Source organism: Coptis chinensis, chromosome 7, assembly GCF_015680905.1.
Source record: "Coptis chinensis isolate HL-2020 chromosome 7, ASM1568090v1, whole genome shotgun sequence".
Taxonomy (NCBI): Eukaryota; Viridiplantae; Streptophyta; class Magnoliopsida; order Ranunculales; family Ranunculaceae; genus Coptis; species Coptis chinensis.
This window is the reverse complement of record NC_141462.1, coordinates 52,436,920-52,456,905: the sequence shown is the minus strand read 5'-3', so window position 1 is coordinate 52,456,905 and position 19,986 is coordinate 52,436,920. Positions and strand designations below refer to the sequence as shown.

Genomic DNA, 19,986 nt, shown 5'->3' with positions numbered 1-19,986 from the left:
AACCAACCCTTTTGGTTGGTTGAAGGGGTGGTCACTTGATATCGAAAGTGATGGGTAGAGGTTGGTGGTTTGTTTGGATCTTGTGAAGCGGTCGGATGGTGGTTAATGGCGTTAATGGAGTAGCGATCCGGAATCCATACTATTTAATTTTGTTGTGTGTTTTGATGGGTTATACTGTGGTTTTAGTATAGAACTGTGTTGGTGAAATGAGAATTGATTTCATAGGGGTTGGGGTCTGTTGAAGCTCAAGAGAAGCCATTAATGGCGTAGAAACGCGATTTTTCGCAAATATAATGGAATTGAGATTTGAGGGTATCGGTGGATTGGGTTTTGTGATGAATCCAACCGTGGGATTTAAATTGGAGATGGATTGGTGGGTTTGGGTGGTCGGCTGGTGGAAGTTGTGGTGAGGAAGGAGATGAAGCGGTGCCTTCTGATTTGGGCTTGGGCCAAATCGGGATGGGCTTTTATCTTTTTACTTTTGGATTTTAGTTTTTGGGCTTAAGTTAGACTATGGGCTTTAGACTTTGGGCCTTTGGGTTAGAAGAGTTTGTGGACTCTGACTTTGACTATTGATGAGAGTGGACTCGACTTTGACCAGAGTTGACTTTGACTTTGACTAGGGTTGACTTTGACCAGTTGACCCGAAAATTTGACTTTTTCCTAAAATTATGATTCGGTCTAATAGGATAAGTCTAGGACTATTAACGTGCTTGGCTTTAGGCTAAGACCTTTCATGGACTATTAACGTGTGTACGGGTATTAACTAATATGTGATTGTGCAGTATTTTATGATATACAACGTTGACACTTAGACATCCATGAAACTAATAACGCGTAAACCAAAAATACATTTATTAAGCTACTCATTCGTTCTCTGAAATGATATATAAAATAAAGTTCAATAATGCGTAAATAAATTTACCGCACTCTTTTAGAACTCTCCACGTCTCAATTTTTAGAATTAAGTTTTATGACTGTTGATGTCATATGTTAGGTGGGCATTTATTGAATGTGCCATAAATGGCCCGTTAGCGTTATCTATGGGTATTCATTGAATGTGCCATGAATGACCCGGGTATTCATTGAATGTGCCATGAATGACCAGATTGTTTGGACTACCCTAGAGAGGAACTAAGGTATTCGCCTTGCGGGTTAGTTGTATTCCTTGAGTGTACGGGAATGTAAGGTTGGGTATTCCTTGAATGTGGCGGGAATGACCTAAGGTACATAGGTTGTGAAATATGTGTATAAGAAAAGTAATTGATTAATTAATAAGATAAATTAATTTGATTATGCGAGTGTATTTGGGCTTGCATTGGAATACCTATAGGATATCTACACATCTTATATAAAATTGCTAACTTTCTTTTGCAGGAGGGTAGGACTTAATAATATTTTTGTGCAGGGACGCGGTCCTACCCTTATACAGCAGTGGATATCGGTAAGTTTTAAATTCAATGGTTTAGATATTAAAACGAGTTATTATAATGAGTTATATAATGGAAGTTTTGCTTGGGAAGAAGCTATGCCGGTTGAAATGACGGAACTACCTGTCTTCCAAGCTGTGAATGATTAGGTTATGATAGAGTTAAAGTGTTAGTTGGATAAGAAAAGTATGATAATGGTTTTATGTGGTTAGTCTACTCATACCAGCAAATTCAATTTGCTGACTCATGTTTGCTTTGTTTTGGCAACGTGGGTGTGTTCTTGGGAACATAGGTGGAAGGCAGTGGAACCGCGGCGTGTGATTTGGATTCTTGCCTGGAGCAGTCCGGGAGTTTATTTTTATTGGACGGATGTAATAACGTAGGTTACATTTTTTATATGACATGAGAATACGATGTTGAAGACCTGTTATTCTTAAAGTTTGTTTATGTTTGTATTGGGATGGAAGAAAGTTTTTAATAAAGTGATAGTTGAGGAATTTGGAGATTTTTGTTGTTAAGTTGATCCTGTTGTGATGTGGGTTTTAGGTTTTGACATGTGTTGTATCCCCCCGTCATAGCCTGGGTTTTTAGACAATTGAACCAAGTGATGGTTGAGATATTTATATTTCAATTATTCATTTTTTTTAATTGTTTAGAAATTCGGGTTGTGACAGATGGATTCAGTCAAGTAGGAAGCGTGGTTGGAATACCCATGTTCACGGACCGATTAACAGAAAACATGTCAAGAACATCCTACGCAAGAGTATGTGTAGAGATCGATACACAATGCCCATACCCAGATAACATTCCTGTGGTTTTAGACCAAAGAAGGGCATACAAGGTGGATTTTGAATACAACTGGAAACCTCCAAGTTCTCAGGCATGCAAGGTGTTTGGCCACACGATACAGAGCTGCCCAAAAAAGCACAAGGCAGATAACCCAAAGACAGAGAGTGGAGGGAAAACAGTTTGGCTGAAAAAGGATTCAAAGATGAATGAGGTTACCAAAGAGTTAGAAGGAAAGGCTGAACAAAGTAAGATAATAGCAATAGCAGAAAACAGCAAAGAGAGCACGGCAGCAGAAGAAGCAGAAGTGCAAGAGGTCGAGCAAGTAACAGATGAAGGGGGCTGGGAATCACCAGGAAAGAAACACAGATGCAAGGCTAAAAGCAATGAGGCCATGAACAGTTCAGAGAGCGATGGCATGAGGGGTTCAGAGGAGAGTAGTCATCAAGCTGATCGAGAGGTACAAAACAAGTTTTCAGAAACTGAAGAGAACATTAAAAGGAGGCCATTCTCATTCTGGCGAGGGAGACAATGATTCAAACAACTTTTTGAAAATGAACTCAGTGGAGAACACACAACAGTTATACAAGAGATCAAAGAAATGAAAAAAGAGGCAACCAAGGCAGCATATAAAAGTGAGGGGAATGGAAGGAGCAGCAAAGAAAAGGCTATCTCTAGTCTTCTAGTCTCGCCTAAACCTTTAAATGATAAGTAAAGCATGTTGGAACATGAGGGGACTAAACAAAGCTTTTAAGCAGGTTGAAGTCCGAGATATGGTGAGGAAGTTTGATATAAGTCTAATGGGTTTAGTTGAAACACAAGTAAAGCCAAAAAATCGAGATAAAGTTTTTAACAAAATATTTACAGAATGGAAAATGGAATGTAATGACAATGGTGATGACTTGGGAAATATATGGGTATGCTGGAACCCGAGAGAGTGTGATGCCAAGTTGATGGCAAAAGATGAACAACAAATCACAATGGAAATGGCAACAATTCGGGGAAGAGTTTATAGTGTGATGAGTGTATGGCGATCTTGATATGGGCACAAGGAGGCAGCTATGGAGGACCATCATTGAACTCTCTTGCACCATTCAGAAGCCGTGGGTAGTAATGGGTGACTTTAATTCAATTTTAAGTGCCCAAGAAAAGGTAGGAGGGATAGAAGTCAGACCATATCACTTTGCATATCTTTTCGATTGTGTTAGTGTCACGGGATTGGTGGATATCAAAAGTAAGGGTAATTTCCTTACATGGTCTAACAAACAAGAGGTCAGAATTAGTAGCAAACTCGATAGAGTGATGGCTAATGCGAAGTGGGTAGGTGAATATGGGGATTATGAGGCTGAGTTTTTGAACCCAGGAGCAGTGTTAGACCACTTGGCTGTAGTTGTGAGATCGATAGCTCAAAGAAATCAGAAAAGGAAGGCGTTCAGGTTCTTCAATTTCTGGTACAAGGAGAGAGACTTTATGCGTACAGTAGATAGAGCATGGCAAAGTGCAGTGATGGGTAACCCAATGTTCGTTTTCATGAAGAAACTCAAGCTAACTAAGACTGCACTCATACAATGGAACAGAGAAAGAGTAGGAAACGTGGTCAATAGAGTTAAAGACTCAAAGGAAGCAATGGACTTGGTGCAAACTGATTTACAAGCGCAACCACTAGATCGAGCACTTATAAGAAAAGAAAAAGAAGCTATCACAACACATGTCAAAGCAGTTATCTCAGAGGAGGATATGTATAGGCAGAAATCGAGGGATCAAGTCATTGTGTTGGGAGATAACAACACAAAATATTTTTTCAAATCGATGCAAGCCAGAAGAGTAACAAACAAGATATCATGCATAAAAGACGGCAATGGGGATGTGGTCCAGGATAGTAATGCTATTGGGGATGCATGTGTGGCCTTCTATACAGCGCTATATAGTCCAAATAACATGCAAGAAGTGGATTTCAATGTTTTTCAACAGATGGAACCTAAGCAACAGCTTGAAACAGCAGAGTGTGAACAATTACAGAAAGAGGTGACTCGAGATGTGATTATAGAAGCCCTTGCAGACATTGGCAATGATAAGGCACCGGGAAGTGATGGTTTCTCATCCTTTTTCTATAAATGCACCTGGAGAATCATTGGCGAAGATTTTATAAGGGAAGCAAAGAATTTCTTCCACTCTAACCAAATCTTTGAATGAGGTAAACTCCACCGGTATTACTCTTATTCGAAAGTGCATATACCTACTTCGGGGAGAGTCGGACCCATTGCTTCTTTGTGGTGTGATGTATAAATGTATCACCAAGGTTATGACAAAAAGAATGAAAGAAATGATGCCTAAGGTGATTAATCCAAACCAAATCAGCCTTTATTACTGGGAGGAGCATACAGGACAATATCTTGTTATCTCATGAAATTATGCACAATTATCATCGTGATCACCACCCACCAAGATGTGCTGTAAAAGTGGATTTGAAAAAGGCCTATGATTCGGTGAGATGGGAAGCAGTAGAATTTGCCATGAGAAGAGTGGGTATACCAGAGAGATTCATTGCCTGGGTTAAAACTTGTGTGGAAACAGCGTCGTATTCCATCATGATAAATGGATCATCTTATGGATATTTCAGAGGAAGCAGAGGGATTCGACAAGGTGACCCCATCTCCCCTTACATTTTTTTACTCGTCATGGACTTATTTTCTGATATCATGATGCATAGTGTGAGCCATGGCCAGTACAAACTACATTACAAGTGTGTAGATCCCATTATTACACACTTGTCCTTTGCAGATGATCTGATGACATTTATGCATGGAAATGTTTTGGCTGCTACTCAGCTAAAGCAGAATCTTCAAGTTTTTAAGATAGCGTCAAGGCTAGAAGTTAATCTATAAAAGAGTAATATTTTCTATGCGGGAGTGGATGATGCCACCTGCATGGAAATTGAGCAAATCTTGCAGTTCGAAAGAGGGGACTTGCCGGTGAAATACTTGGGCTTACCCTTAATCACTACAAGGCTAAGGTCGACTGACTGTTGTCCTTTACTTATGAAAGTGGCTAAAAGAATCCAGAGCTGGAAGGGAAAGCTGCTCTCTTATGCAGGAAGGCTACAGCTAATTAAGGCAGTGTTAAACAACCTGAGTGTATATTGGCTGGCCTCGTTCACTATACCCCAGAAGACCTTTGATGATATTAATAGGTTGTGTAGGAATTTCCTATGGACAGGACCAGATTGTCTTGTGCAATCTCATGCACTGATAGGGTGGGATAACCTCTGCCATCCTTATGAAGAGGGAGGTTTGGGTATTCGAAACTTAGCCACGGTGAGTAAAGCAGCATCTATGAAACATGTCTGGAAGATAGTTACAAGGGCAGAAAACTTATGGGTGAAGTGGGTTTATAAGAACTTCATCAAGGATAGAAGCTTCTGGCTAATAAAAATACCACAAGATTGTTCGTGGAGTTGGCGCAATATCCTAAAGATAAGAAAGGAGGCAGCGAAAATAGTTAGCCATCAAATTGGGAATGGACGTGAGACAAGCTTCTAGAATGAACCATGGTGTGCGTCTGGGATTCTAAGAGCAAAATTTCCGCAGGCCTTATTGTATGACAACACATGTCATGTGAACAAATGGGGTATCGATTTCATAGAGGGAGGAAATGGAGTATTCCACAAAGATATTCTCGAACACTTTCTTGAAGTTTAGTAGGGAAATACAGCAGGTGGAAATTATAGGGATGGAAGATAAAATGGTTTGGACGGCATCATTACATGGAGAATATTGCATGAAAGAGACTTATGAAAGCCTGAGGAGTGTCAAGCCAATAGTTCGATGGGGTAAGTTAGTCTGGTCCCCTAATAGAGTTCCTAGGCACTCTTTTATCAGTTGGATGGCCTTAAAGGGGGGACTAAAGACTCTGCAGAGACTGAAGGAATGGAACAAAGTGCCAACAGACACATGTGTACTCTGTTGGCAAGGCATTGAAACAGAGGAGCACCTCTTTCACAGCTGCAGCTTCACGCGTATAGTATGGATTGCGATAATTCAGAAAATGGGTTTTGTGAGAGTGGTTATGAATACATGGCAAGGTGAGATTTAGTGGGTGGAATCTATAACACGAGGTAAAGGTTAGGAACAAGATGGATATAGATTGTTGTGGAATGCGTTCATGTATAAGATTTGGAAGGCAAGAAATGACCGCATCTTCAACAACAAATACGCTGATGCACATCAAGTGATTGACGAAGTGTTCAGAGACACTAGAACCAAATTGTTGGGGATGAACATTCAAATGGAGACAGAACCTGAGGCTCAAAACTTCATGGAAAAGTGGAATATAGATATTGGCGCCAAACAGAAAAAATTTGAATATTGTAAGTGGGTGCAAGCAGTCTTGATATATGGAACCTCAACACGGGCCGGGACTCTGCAAGGAAATGAAGCTGGTTGGGCAGAAAGCATTACTGAAATGATCAAGGAGATGTCATAGCTACAAGTCACGGCAAGTCAAGTATGAAAGAGATTGCAACCGATAGAGCTACAAGTCATCCCAAAAAAGTGGGAATGGCAAAAGACGAAAGGGCATCAATAAGATTGAGATACAAACTGATTCCACAAATGTAATATCATTTCTAAACAGGAATAGTAAGTACCCTTGGGCAGCAGAAGCAATGATCCGGAGTATCAAAACTTGAAGGAACGGTTCGAGCACTTTCACATTACTCATGTATCTGAGGAAAGCGAAGCAGTTAGCGGATGCATTAGCTAGGAACATCCCTACTGTTAGTTATATAGATTTAGTTCCAAGTTCATTTTCTGAGGATGTAAAGAAAATTATATTTGAAGATGCTAGTGGTAAACAGTATCTAAGATTGTAATAACTCAATTTTTTTTTCCTTTATGAGGAAGGGGTAGGGGACCTCTTAATTAAAAAACCCAGCTTACCCATCAAAAAAAAAAATACAGAGTTGGAAAGGGAAAAGTTTGTCATATGTGGGAAGAGTCTAGTTGATCAAGGCTGTGTTGAGTAACTTGAATATTTACAGGATATCATCCTTTAGGCTGCCTAAAGGAATTGTGGACGAGATTCAAAAGTTGTTGCGAAACTTCTTGTGGAAAGGGCCGGATTGTACTACAACACATGCTCTGATTGGGTGGAATGATTTATGCTATCCATATGACGAGGGAGGACTAGGAATAAGGAATCTGGAGGTAATGAACAGAGCAACAAATATGAAGCATGTTTGGAATATAGTGAGTAGGAAAGATACCCTATGGACTAAGTGGGTGTGGAAGAACTTGATCAAAAATAAGTTTTTTTGGGACATGAGTATTCCTAACGATTGCTCGTGGAGCTGGAAGAGTATACTGTTAGGGAGAGAGGATGCTAAGGAGTTAGTTTGTTATCAAGTTGGGACCGGCAGAGATATAAACTTATGGATGGACCCTTGGCATCCAGTAGGAATTCTGAAACCTTATTTCTCTGCTGGGCTCACTTATGTTTCTAATGTGAGTCTAAGTGCAAATCTTCAGGGACTGATACAAAATGGGGAATGGCAAGTGCCGAACACACTGCAGAGACATATGCCAGAGATTATAAAACAGGCAGAAGATGAAGTCGAAGTAATGGGGGGAGAAGACAGAGTGGTTTGGACTCCTACAGTCCATGGAGAATTCGAACTAAAGGAAACTTATCACTGTCTCAGGAGAAAGCACCAAACCTTATTGTGGACAAAACTGGTATGGTTCCCTAACAATATACCTAGGCACTCTTTTATTAGCTAGATGTTGTTCCAAGATGGGATAAAGACTTTGGTTAAATTAAAGAGGTATAAGGTTGTTGAGTCGGCTTTGTGTGGAATTTGTGGACAGAAGGATGAAACTGAACGTCATCTGTTCTACGAATGTTGGTTCGCGTGCTATGTGTGGAACAAAATGTTGAAGAGAGCTGGATGTTGTAGAATGGTGGCTGTTGAATGGGAGGATGAGTTGGAATGGATAATGGGATTGAGTAAAGGAAAGGGATGTAAAAAAGATGCGATCCGGTTGTGTATAAATGCGTTTTTTTATTGGGTTTGGAATGAGCGCAATGCGCGAATCTTTGAGAACAAGTACAGAATTGGTCAGCAGCTTGTGGTGCTGATAGTGTGCGATGTTAAGGTGAAGCTGCAAAGCTTGGAACTGGTAATGGAGGATGGGGCCGATAGAATCAGGTTTATAGAATAGTGGATTCTGCATGTCCAAGTCAGTCGAAGGAACTGATAAGGTGCAAGTGGGAACGCCCTTGTGAAGGCGTTACAGCGCTGAACTCTGATGGTACGCTTCAGGGGATTAACGGAGGGTGGGCAGCAACACTTCGAGATCATTAGGGCAATGTCAGGGTAGCAACAAAAGGGCAGGCAATAAAGGTTCAATACCATTGTTCTTATAGAACTAGAGGGAGTTTACAAGGGACTAAAGCTAGCGAGGCAGCATCACTGTAGCAAGGTGGAAGCTAGGACAAACTCGACTAATGTTATTTCGCTTATACAAAAGCGAAGTAAAGTGTCGTGGCCAGGAAGGAAGCTGTTAGCAGATGTGTTCGAAATAATAGACCGTTTGGAAATGTTTCCTATAAAGCATACCTATAGCGAATGTAATAAGTTAGCGGATGCTTTAGCTTATAATATTCCTTCAGTTAATTTCATAGAAGTTATCCCTAGCTCATTTTCTGAGGATATAAAGAAAATTGTATACGACGATGCTATGGGAAAAACTTATATTCGATTATAACTCACCATATTTTTTTATTAATGAGAAAGGGTAGGGGGCCCGTTAACAACCTCGCTTCATGATAAATAAAAAAAAGCTTGCATTAGTGACATGTTGAGATTAGTGGTGAGTTGGGGTTTTGAAGTTGTTCATTCTCTATTGTTTTTGGGATGGTTTTTTATGTATAATGATGTTGAGAACAAGCTATTATTGTTTTGATAATGAATATATAGAAATAAATGTTGTTTTGGTATGAAAAATAGGAAGAACTTGATACGAAAAAGGTAACTTGGTTAGCAAGTTATACTCATTTAATTTATTCAAATGAGTATAACTAACTGTGCTTGGGTAAATGATGATTTAGAAGATGTTTTGAAGAACTATTGTTTTAACAAGCAAGATAACACAACTTGAATGGATGAAAAGCTACACAATTCAACAAAGCTTCAACCTTTAAGTAATGAAAACGGAAAACAATTGGATTAAAAGTAAATAAAAACAATTAATAATTAACAATTAACAAGTTTGACTATGACTTTGATCGTTGACTTTTCGGTATTTTTTCTCAGTTGTCCCACACGGTCCCTCTTAGGCGCCTTTTGGCTCTAGATCACGTCTTTAGATCTACTTGGTCAAGAATAAGCTTGTATCCTGAAAAAGTGATAAGAACAAGAGTTTTGTACATTATTGATTATATAAATTGACATAATTGAATCATTATAAGAGGATAAAAACGCATATTTGAGAACAGATCAATTAGAATGAATGCAAAATACTTGATTGATTGAATGAATGCAAAACACTTTATTGAATGCATCTACTTGTGTGCTTGCATTAGAATGGATGCAAAACACTTGATTGATTGAATTAACGCATCTACAAGCGAGCTTGCATTAGATTGAATGCATCTACATTTGAGCTTGCATTAGAATAAATGCAAAACACTTGATTGAATGCTTCTACGTGCGAGATTGCATTAGAAAGAATGCAAAACACTTGATTGATTGAAAGAACACACCTACAAGCGAGCTTGCATTAGAATTAATGCAAAACACATGATTGAATGAATCATTGTTTGAGCTTGCATTAGAATGAATGGAAAACACTTGATTGATTGAATGAATGCAAACACACTTGGTTGAACGCATCTACGTGTGAGCTTGCATTAGTGGCATGTTGAGATTCATGTTGAGTTGCGGTTTTGAAGTTGTTAATCCTCTATTGTTTTTGGGATGGTTTTTTATGTATAATGATGTTGAGAACTACCTATTATTGTTTTGATAATGAAAACATAGAAATAAATGTAGTTTTGGTATGAAAAACATGAAGAACTTTGATATGAAAAAGGTAACTTGGTTAGCAAGTTATACTCATTTGATTGATTCAAATGAGTATGACTAACTGTGCTTGGGTAAATGATGATTTAGAAGATGTTTTGAAGAACTATTGTTTTGAAAAGCAAGATAACATAACTTGAATGGAAGAAAAGCTACACGATTCAACAAGCTTCAAGCTTTAAGTAATGAAAACGGAAAACAATTGGATTAAAAGTAAATAAAAACAATTAACAAGTTCGACTGTGAATTTGATTGTTGACTTTTTGGCACTTTTTCTCAGTTGTCCCATACGGTCCCTCTTAGGCTCCTTTTGGCTCTAGATCACACCTTTAGATCTACTTGGACAAGAATAAGTTTGTATCCTGAAAAAGCGATAAGAACATGAGTTTTGTACATTATTGATTATATAAATTGACATAATTGAATCATTATAAGAGAGTAAAAATGCATATTTGGGGACCGATCAATTATAATTATTGCAAAACACTTGATTGATTGAATGAATGCAAAACACTTTATTGAATGCATCTACTTGTGTGCTTGTATTAGAATGGATGCAAAATACTTGATTGATTGAATTAACGCATCTACAAGTGAGCTTGTATTAGATTGAATGCATCTACGTTTGAGCTTGCATTAGAAAGAATGCAAAACACTTGATTGATTGAATAAATGCGCCTACAATCGAGCTTGTATTAGAATTAATGCAAAACAATTGATTGAATGCATCTTCGTTTGAGCTTGCATTAGAATGAATGGAAAACACTTGATTGATTGAATGAATCGAAACACACTTGGTTGAATGCATCTACGTGTGAGCTTGCATTAGTGGTATGTTGAGATTCGTGTTGAGTTGCGGTTTTGAAGTTGTTCATCCTCTATTATTTTTGGGATGGTTTTTTTTATGTAGAATGATGCAGAGAACTAGCTATTATTGTTTGGATAATGAAAGCATTGAAATAAGTGTTGTTTTGGTATGAAAAACATGAAGAACTTGATATGAGAAAGGTAACTTGGTAAGCAAGTTTTACTCATTTGATTGATTCAAATGAGTATAACCAACTTTGGTTGGGTAAATGATGATTTACAAGATATTTTGATGAACTATTGTTATGAAAAGCAAGATAACACAACTTGAATGGAAGAAAAGCGAAATGATTCAACAAAACTTCAAGCTTTATTTAATGAAAATGGAAAACAATTGAATTAAAAATAAATAAAAACAATTAACTAATTCTTATCGCCTACTCCCGCTAGAGTGTAGCTATTAGTTAACCAGCTCCCTTATTTTGTGGGCAGAATCTCAACACTTATATATGTGTATAGATATACATGTCTGCCCTCTTCAAATCTTATCCAACAAGTAACACTAATCCAAAAGTTTCTTGTTTCTTCTTTGAGTGGATAGCGTCAAGTCTTTTGGGCCTAATCCCATGTCTTTGGGAATTTGATCCTTTGGTATTTTGAGACTTTTGTGATGAGTCCTTGTCTTGCAAAGGGTTGAGTCCTTGATCCTTGAAGCCTTGGAGTTTTTCTCGAGCTTTCGAGTTTTTGATCCCTTGATTTGACTTCGACCGTTGACTTTTTGGCACTTTTTCTCAGTTGTCCCATAAGGTCCCTTTTAGGCTCCTTTTGGCTTTAGATCACGTCATTTGATGTACTTTGTCCAGAATAGGCTTGTATCCTGAAAAAGCCATAAGAACATGAGTTTTGTACATTATTGATTATATAATTTAACATAATTGAATCATTATAAGAGGATAAAAATGCATATTTGGGGACTGATTAATTATAATGAATGCAAAACACTTTACTGATGAATGAATGCAAAACGCTCGACTGAATGTATCTATTTGTGAGCTTGCATTAGAATAAATACAAAACACTTGATTGAATGCATCACATTTAAGCTTGCATTAGAATAAAAGCAAAACACTTGATTGGATGCATCTACGTCCGAGATTGCATTAGAATGAATGCAAGACACTTGATTGAATGCATCTTCATTTGAACTTGCCTTAGAATGAATGGAAAAAACTTGATTGATTGAATGAATGCAAAACACTTTACTGATGAATGAATGCAAAACGCTCGACTGAATGTATCTATTTGTGAGCTTGCATTAGAATGAATTCAAAACACTTGATTGAATGCATCACATTTAAGCTTGCATTAGAATAAAAGCAAAACACTTGATTGGATGCATCTACATCCGAGATTGCATTAGAATGAATGCAAGCACACTTGGTTGAATGCATCTACTGCATTAGTGAGATGTTGAGATTTATGGTGAGTTGGGGTTTTGAAGTTGTTCATCCTCTATTGTTTTTGGGATGGTTTTTGATGTATAATGATGTTGAGAACAAGCTATTATTGTTTTGATGATGAAAACATAGAAATAAATGTTGTTTTGGTATGAAAAACATGAAGAACTTGATATGAAAAAGGTAACTTGGTTAGCAAGTTATACTCATTTGATTGAGTATAACTAACTGTGCTTGGGTAAATGATGATTTAGAGGATGTTTTGAAGAACTATTGTTTTGAAAAGCAAGATAACACAACTTGAATGGAAGAAATGCTACACGATTCAACAAAGCTTCAAGCTTTAAGTAATGAAAAGGGAAAACAATTGGATTAAAAGTAAATAAAAACAATTAACAATTAACAAGTTTGACTATGACTTTGATCGTTGACTTTTCGGCACTTTTTCTAAGTTGTCCCATACGGTCCCTCTTAGGCTCCTTTTGGCTCTAGATCACGTCTTTAGATCTACTTGGTCAAGAATAAGCTTGTATCCTGAAAAAGCGATAAGAACATGAGTTTTATACTTTATTGATTATATAAATGGACATAATTGAATCATTATAAGAGGATAAAAACGCATATTTGAGGACCGATCAATTAGAATGAATGCAAAACACTTGATTGATTGAATGAATGCAAAACACTTTATTGAATGCATCTACTTGTGTGCTTGTATTAGAATGGATGCAACATACTTGATTGATTGATTTAACACATCTACAAGCGAGCTTGCATTAGATTGAATGCATCTACATTTGAGCTTGTGATAATCGTAAAAATGATAGTTTTACTAATGAATAAAGCGATGAAACTCTAAACGCAAGTAAAACTAAAACTGAATTTATACTAGACTTATCAAAGATTTCTACTCTTGATACTATTGAATTAGAGATGTAATAGAAGATTCGTTCCACTCTTAGTTCTTTAGCATTTAAGTTTCCTATGACTATCAATCCTACCAAAGTCAATGAGAGAATTACGAATTATACTACGAAATGCTACGGAATACTAAGGTTTGAATCTAAAATAAGAATTAGGGGGGAATTGAATCCACCTCGAATTCAACTTAAGAAACTAACATAGATTGTTGTAATCCAATTCTTACGTTCTTATTGTAAGAATTAGTCGTTCTAATCCCTAATTATACATGACATCTCTACCAATTCATAACTAGCATGTGAGGACGTCCACCCATTCTCATGGCGAATCAACGAACTTCTAGAGTGGAATAGACTTTTACAACTATTCTAAGCTAACAAAATCAAGTTTTCATCAAGACTTCATCAAACCCCTCTAATGGAGGTTTAGCCTCGATTCATCAAACTATCATTTCCAAATGAAATTGAATAAGTCATAATATAAAAATTCTAACTTTATTAAATTTAACCAAACAATAATCAAAATTAATCTAAACAATCATTAAATAACAAGATCGAATTTAACAAGAACTAACTATTTTATTTATCTAATGAATGATATTCAATGAATCAAATAACTAATCTAAAACAAGGAATGAAACTAATTAATGGAATAGAAACTAATTAATTAAATCCTAAAAACTAGATTTAGAACTAAGCTTTTTAATGGCTACTCTAATGGCTCCCTTCTAACCTAAGCTAATTGATCCTTAAGAGCTCAGTCTTGTGTGTGGAAATGGAGGAAACCAGATCCACTTTTTCGTGCATGGGCTGAGGGTCCATGTTTTGGGCCGGAAAATCGAGCCCAATGCTCGATTTCTTCAGTCCACAGGGCCCTTTTCAGCTGGCTTTGACTTCAATAGGCTTTTCGTCCACTTCTGCTCCTCTGATTGGATCAACGTTTGGACCATTGGAAAGCTCTTTCCGAGCTGGTCGTTTTGACATAAGGTACACCCAATTCCGAGGCTTGAGTTCAAAGATACGATCTTTGGAGGTTCTGCTGACTTTTGTGTGCTGTTTCTGCCCGCGTTCACTCTGACCGGGCTTTACAAAGGCTTTTTCTCCTTGAATCTTGGCCTTTAATCACAAAACTTCTTATCAACCAACCCTTGCTCCTTTCTATCGCCAAAGTGGCACATTTCTACACATAATTGACTTTAATGCCTGGAATACATAAAAGCACGTAATTAGCATTAACTCTTATTTATTACTCGCATAATTGGTCTAAAAGTATTATTGTTAAGGGGTTAAAATTACAGTTTTACGCTCTTATCAAACCACCCCCAAACAGCATTTTGCTTGTCCTCAAACAAATATGAGAAATTAGCATAAGTGACCAAAAATGGAGTTCTAACTAATCTTGTTTCACCGAGTGCGATTGCATTGACCATATGCAACAAGGCCTTAAACCACTAGGAATTCCCTAGTGGACGAGTTATAGCCTCATGAGAGTTTTCCAGTGAAGGTACTCATAAACTTCATCTATACTACAACGACTCAGACATAAAACTATTGTTTCCTTATCTATGTCTCAATTATCTATACATCTCACTAGCAATGAATATAGAATAATCCAGTCGAAACCTAAGCTAATATATGTATAATAATCAATTATCTACGAATAAACATATATACAATGAGTAATACTATAAGATGAAATAGCAGGTCTGTTTCTGAAAACTCGGAATAGCGTCCTTAAGTAGGTCCTCACATAAATGTCAAGACAAAAACCACTCTGATTTTTCCGCTCAAGTTTCGCTACTCCAGTGTGCAATGGGCACACTTTACCTTACAATCTCAATGACACACAAGGAAGCCGGAGTCGATCAAACACAACTTCCACTCACTATTACACTAACCTATTCCTAATTAAGCTAGAGGTCTTTATTAGGTGTTGCGGGGATTAGGAGATGGTTTAAGAAGGAAGGAAATGGATATTCAAAGAGAACAAGTCTGAGATAATATAGGCTTCATATTATGCAACTAGAAAAACCCTTATTCTTTACTTGTGCTTCTACACTTTGTTTCCATCCTTAGCCATATTTTTTTTCTTTTTCTTTGGCTTTTGACTCCTTGATTCTATTTTTGGAGTTCTAACTCTTTATTTTCTTTTATTTTTTATTTTATTTTCTTTTTTATTTGGATGGAAACTTAGTTTTCTCATCTGAAGCGACTAACGAATTCTTGATTTCAAAGGTTCTTCTCTTTTCTATTCTTCATCTCTATTCTCAGACTTATTCAAAGAATTGGGTAGGTTGATTTTTTATTTTGTTTTGTTTTGTAACAGGGTAAAGGATTTGCGGTTTATGAAAGGCTCAAGAAAGGCTCAGAGGGGCGACTAGCGGAAAATAATTCATAGGTTTGAATTTCTGGCTATATCGATCTAAAGAAGTCCTAAATTCTCGCTTAGGATATGGTATAGTAATCAAGCAAGTGGACGTGTGATTTCTCTATCCGGATTTCACTTCTCCCTGTGTCATTTCTCAAATGTTCACTCATATGAGGCTTTAGGCTATATTCTCACAGGATTTGTAGAATAAGTACTCTAACCTAGATTTCAAAAACTTACTACCAAAAATCATAGATACTCATGTAACATATTTATAGATAGATGCAAGGATTATTACCTACATATTAGCCTAAGTTTCTAAAAACTATTCTAATGCAAAAGCTACGTGAGAGTTCTAGATTATTTAGAGCATAGAGAAAGAAAACAATACCAATATTCCTAAGTGTATATCATACTTTTTATTTATATTTTAAAAAAAAAAATTAACTAGAAAACAAGTGCATATTATACATATCTACATCCTAACAGATGTCTTAATTGCACGTGTTTCTATGCCCCCCCCCCCTCAGACAAGAAGCATGTTTTGTCCATAAAGTATTTAAATAACTAGGGTAGAGAAATACCATTGAAACGCGTGAAATTCTGGAGCATCTGCAAAATAAGGTTAAACATACTAATATAGAAAAGAAAAACTAACGCAACTCTATAAGAGTTCCACTCGTTATGGGGTTAATGAGAAATAGATTGCTTGGGACATAAGCAGACACTAACTAAAATAAAAACTAACCTTAACTCCCGTTTAAGCAATTTCCTCATTTCCCTCTCCAAAGAGAGGAGGTTCCTTCACATCCTGCCATGCCATGATAACTTGCCAAGCCCGCCGCCGTGTGTCGTCAACTTGTGCTAACCTGTCTAGTGTTACTATGTCTGATAGGTTGTAAGGAGCAACCAAATGAGGTTGCACCTTCCATCCCGGCCAAGTCATTACTCGAAATGAGTGAACCACCCAATTGGTGGGTCTCATGACTTCAACCCTTTTCCAATCCGTGAATTGGGTACAGAATTCAGGTAGACAACTGAGCATGATGCGGCAAACCAAAAATAGGCATAAGAAGATACTTATGTCGCATGCTTTGGGCTCTCTTAAGACAAGCCACTAATACTCGGGGAATGTCATATCGGCGACGTCCCTCAGCTAAAGCAAGGAAAACCTCACGTGGGTACTATTTATTTTCGAGCTAAACCGCAATCCCTAAAATATTCATCGGGATGAATAACATAGTGGTGCCTACATTTAGGGACAGGCTACCAAGGGCTATGTTGTAACGCCCTTGGTCCATTATACGAAATACCCTTCCCCCATAATACTCATGGAAATATGTATAGTCATAGAGGTATGCATTGTCGGTCATATATCCTCACGTGTGAATAGGATCATGTATTTGTATTCCCGAAACTAATGCTACTACATACTTATTGAATTCTAGTGGTGTGTCATTAACCGTGACAGAGAATTCTTGTTCTCCATCTTGGTTACAATAGAACTTAACATTATTGTAAAAAAATTCAGTAAGCTTAGGTGAATACGAGTCGTCTTCACTTACCAGAAGATGCCTCCATCCGAACTGCATGATCCTTTCGCGGAACCAATGTCCATAAGTCTCGCTCCCCAACAAGTGTTTGAAAGGCTGCTCCGGTATTACTATAGGAGATCACAAAACTACTGTTTAGAACTGCTGCAACGATCCTGGAACAACCCACAGAAAATTGGAATTTTTCTTGCCCACAGGGTTCTGGGCGCAGGGTGCGCTCCACCTATGCTTGGATAGGGCGCGGGGTGCGCCTTGGTGATTTTCGAGTTCCAGGCACTTGGGCGCAGGGCGCGCTCACTTTATGCCTGGGATGGGCGCAGGTCGCGCTCCACTCAGGGCTTGGTAGGGCACAGGTCGCGCTCTGATGAAATTCTGTCAGAGAGTGTCTAGGGCGCAGGTCGCGCTCCACTGGGGCGCAGGCGCGCTCTGAGCTGCTGATAGTGCTAAAATGGATAAGAAGATAGGAATAGTGGGAGTGAAAGGTGAGAGATGAAAGTGAGGTGTAGTGTGGGTTGTGAGTGTAGAATGAATGAAGTTTTTATAGGTTTTAAGTTGCTAAAACGAATCGGGAAGTTACCAAAAAGTTTTAAGGCAATTGCCGGAAACAAAAAAAAATTCAAACCCGAAAACGGAAACAACCCATATTCTCTATTCTAAAACAAACCTAATATCTTTTAGGTTGAATTTAGGATAGATACTGCCTAATTCATCGAGATTTCATCCTATTACAATATCTATTCATAGTGATGCCCATATCAGCAATATTCTCAACCCTCACTCCAACACAAATTCTAAACCGGAGGATCATATCAAAAATCATGCTAGAATACATAATACCACCCCCAAACAATTCGGAAAGGTGGGATTAATGATAAAAACAATGCACAATTTAAAAAGAACCGGATTATATTAAAACGGAAATTCAAATACAATTAACTACCGAATTTAAATTTAACTACTGAATTTAAATAACTTAATATCCGAACTAAGGAAAACAATTAAAACAACTAAATAACCTCGGAACCACATATTTTTAGAAAACCTAGCCACGTGATGAAGATGGACCCTGAGATGGAGATTGGGCCTGGGATTAAGAAGGGCCCGAGCCATCCGTCCTTTGACGACGACGCTCATGCCTCTCATACTCATCTGAAACAGAAACCTCCAGGGGTGGCATGCGTCGTAGAATCTCTACTCGGAACAGGCGCTGTGCTTCCATTTCTCCCTTCATCTCTGTATAATTCGCAACCTGGCGTTGTAGGACTGTCTCCATGTTATAATGGAGATCCGACTGGCTCTTGTCGAGCATTTCAAAATTCGTCTAAAGGGTATTTTGTTTCGTTCGGATTTTAATCTGCCTATCTCGTATATCTTCACAAATAGCATAAATGCAATGCACGCCAGTATGCAACACTGACATGCGTTCTGAATCAGACATACACTTCTCCAAGGCATCTTCTTCCAAACATGTCATGTCCTCCCTTTCCTCATCTGAATCAACCATCCTGTCCTCCGACAATATCCAAGTCTTTTGGATACACTCTGTATAAATAATTTCGTTTGAATGCAATTTTAACATAGTCCTCTCAGTTCTTGGTTTCCCCCCCCCCCCCAAGACAACATTATCTTCGTAATTAAAGCAGGGAATGGTGCAATACTTTTCCCAACTCCTCTAATCATATTTATCAAGAACTCGAGGATACAGAATTCATACCTCTTCTCTTGCAATATCCAGATAACGTGCAGACATGTCAAACCGATGTCGCTCACTTTCTCTTTCCCAATGATGTTCTTACCAATCCACTGAGCTACAGCCAGTTGGTTGGTTAGCAGAGATGACTGTCGAGCACAATGAGAATTCGTATTGTATTGACCTTCCATGAGAGTGTCGTTCATCAATGCAGGAACTCTAGTATACTGGGATTCCTGCACGGTGGCGTCGAGGTGGTGTTCAGGCGTAATGCCTAGAATCTCAGCCAACTTCTCTCTCGATAATTCTCTCATAACCCCAGCCATCTTCATAAAAACTTTCCGACCATCCAACTCTCTCTTCTTATAGAATTGTACGACCAAATCGGAGTGGTAGAAATTATTTGTTGAGTACCACAACCTATTCCAATTCCTCCTAATCATCTCGTCACGAAAAAACGGCGCGAAGCGGTCGGCCGTAAAAGCTTGTTCTGGCAGGATTCTTCATCTTAGTGCCATTAATAGGTTTGAACTGATTTGGGGGTTTGTATGTGGTGTATGAAACGATGTGAAACAACCCTACTTAATAAAAAAAAATGATGGTGGTAGGACAGTTGTGGCGCGGCAGTTCAAATATTTTTCGGTTTTTATGTAATTGCCGGTGTTGGGGATGGTGGTGGGAGTGTTTTGGTTAAGGTTTTGAATTTGGGCGTGGTTATATTTAGGTTTCTTTTTTTTTTTATTATTATTATTTTAGGTTATGGTTTTGAATTTGGTAATGGCGGTTTTGGAAGAGGAACGCGACTGTTGTGTTGAGGATGGCGATGCACGTGTGCGCGGGATTGGGCCCAAGCCCAATTTGATTTTTCGAATTATTCGTTTTTTTTTCGCACAAC

General features: G+C 38.0%; 1 protein-coding gene across 1 annotated transcript; it reads left to right on the top strand.

Moving 5' to 3' along the window:
* The first annotated feature begins 7,993 nt into the window (after nt 1-7,993).
* LOC147487903 (uncharacterized) lies at nt 7,994-8,434 on the top strand. The gene has a single exon (XM_086574186.1). The coding sequence runs from the start codon at nt 7,994-7,996 to the stop codon at nt 8,432-8,434; it is 441 nt and encodes a 146-aa protein (XP_086430312.1).
* Nucleotides 8,435-19,986: the final 11,552 nt, after the last annotated feature.

What these genes read in the sequence shown, in the direction of transcription:
- LOC147487903 (XM_086574186.1), top strand. Translation starts at nt 7,994, where the DNA reads ATGTTGTTCCAAGATGGGATAAAGACTTTGGTTAAATTAAAGAGGTAT.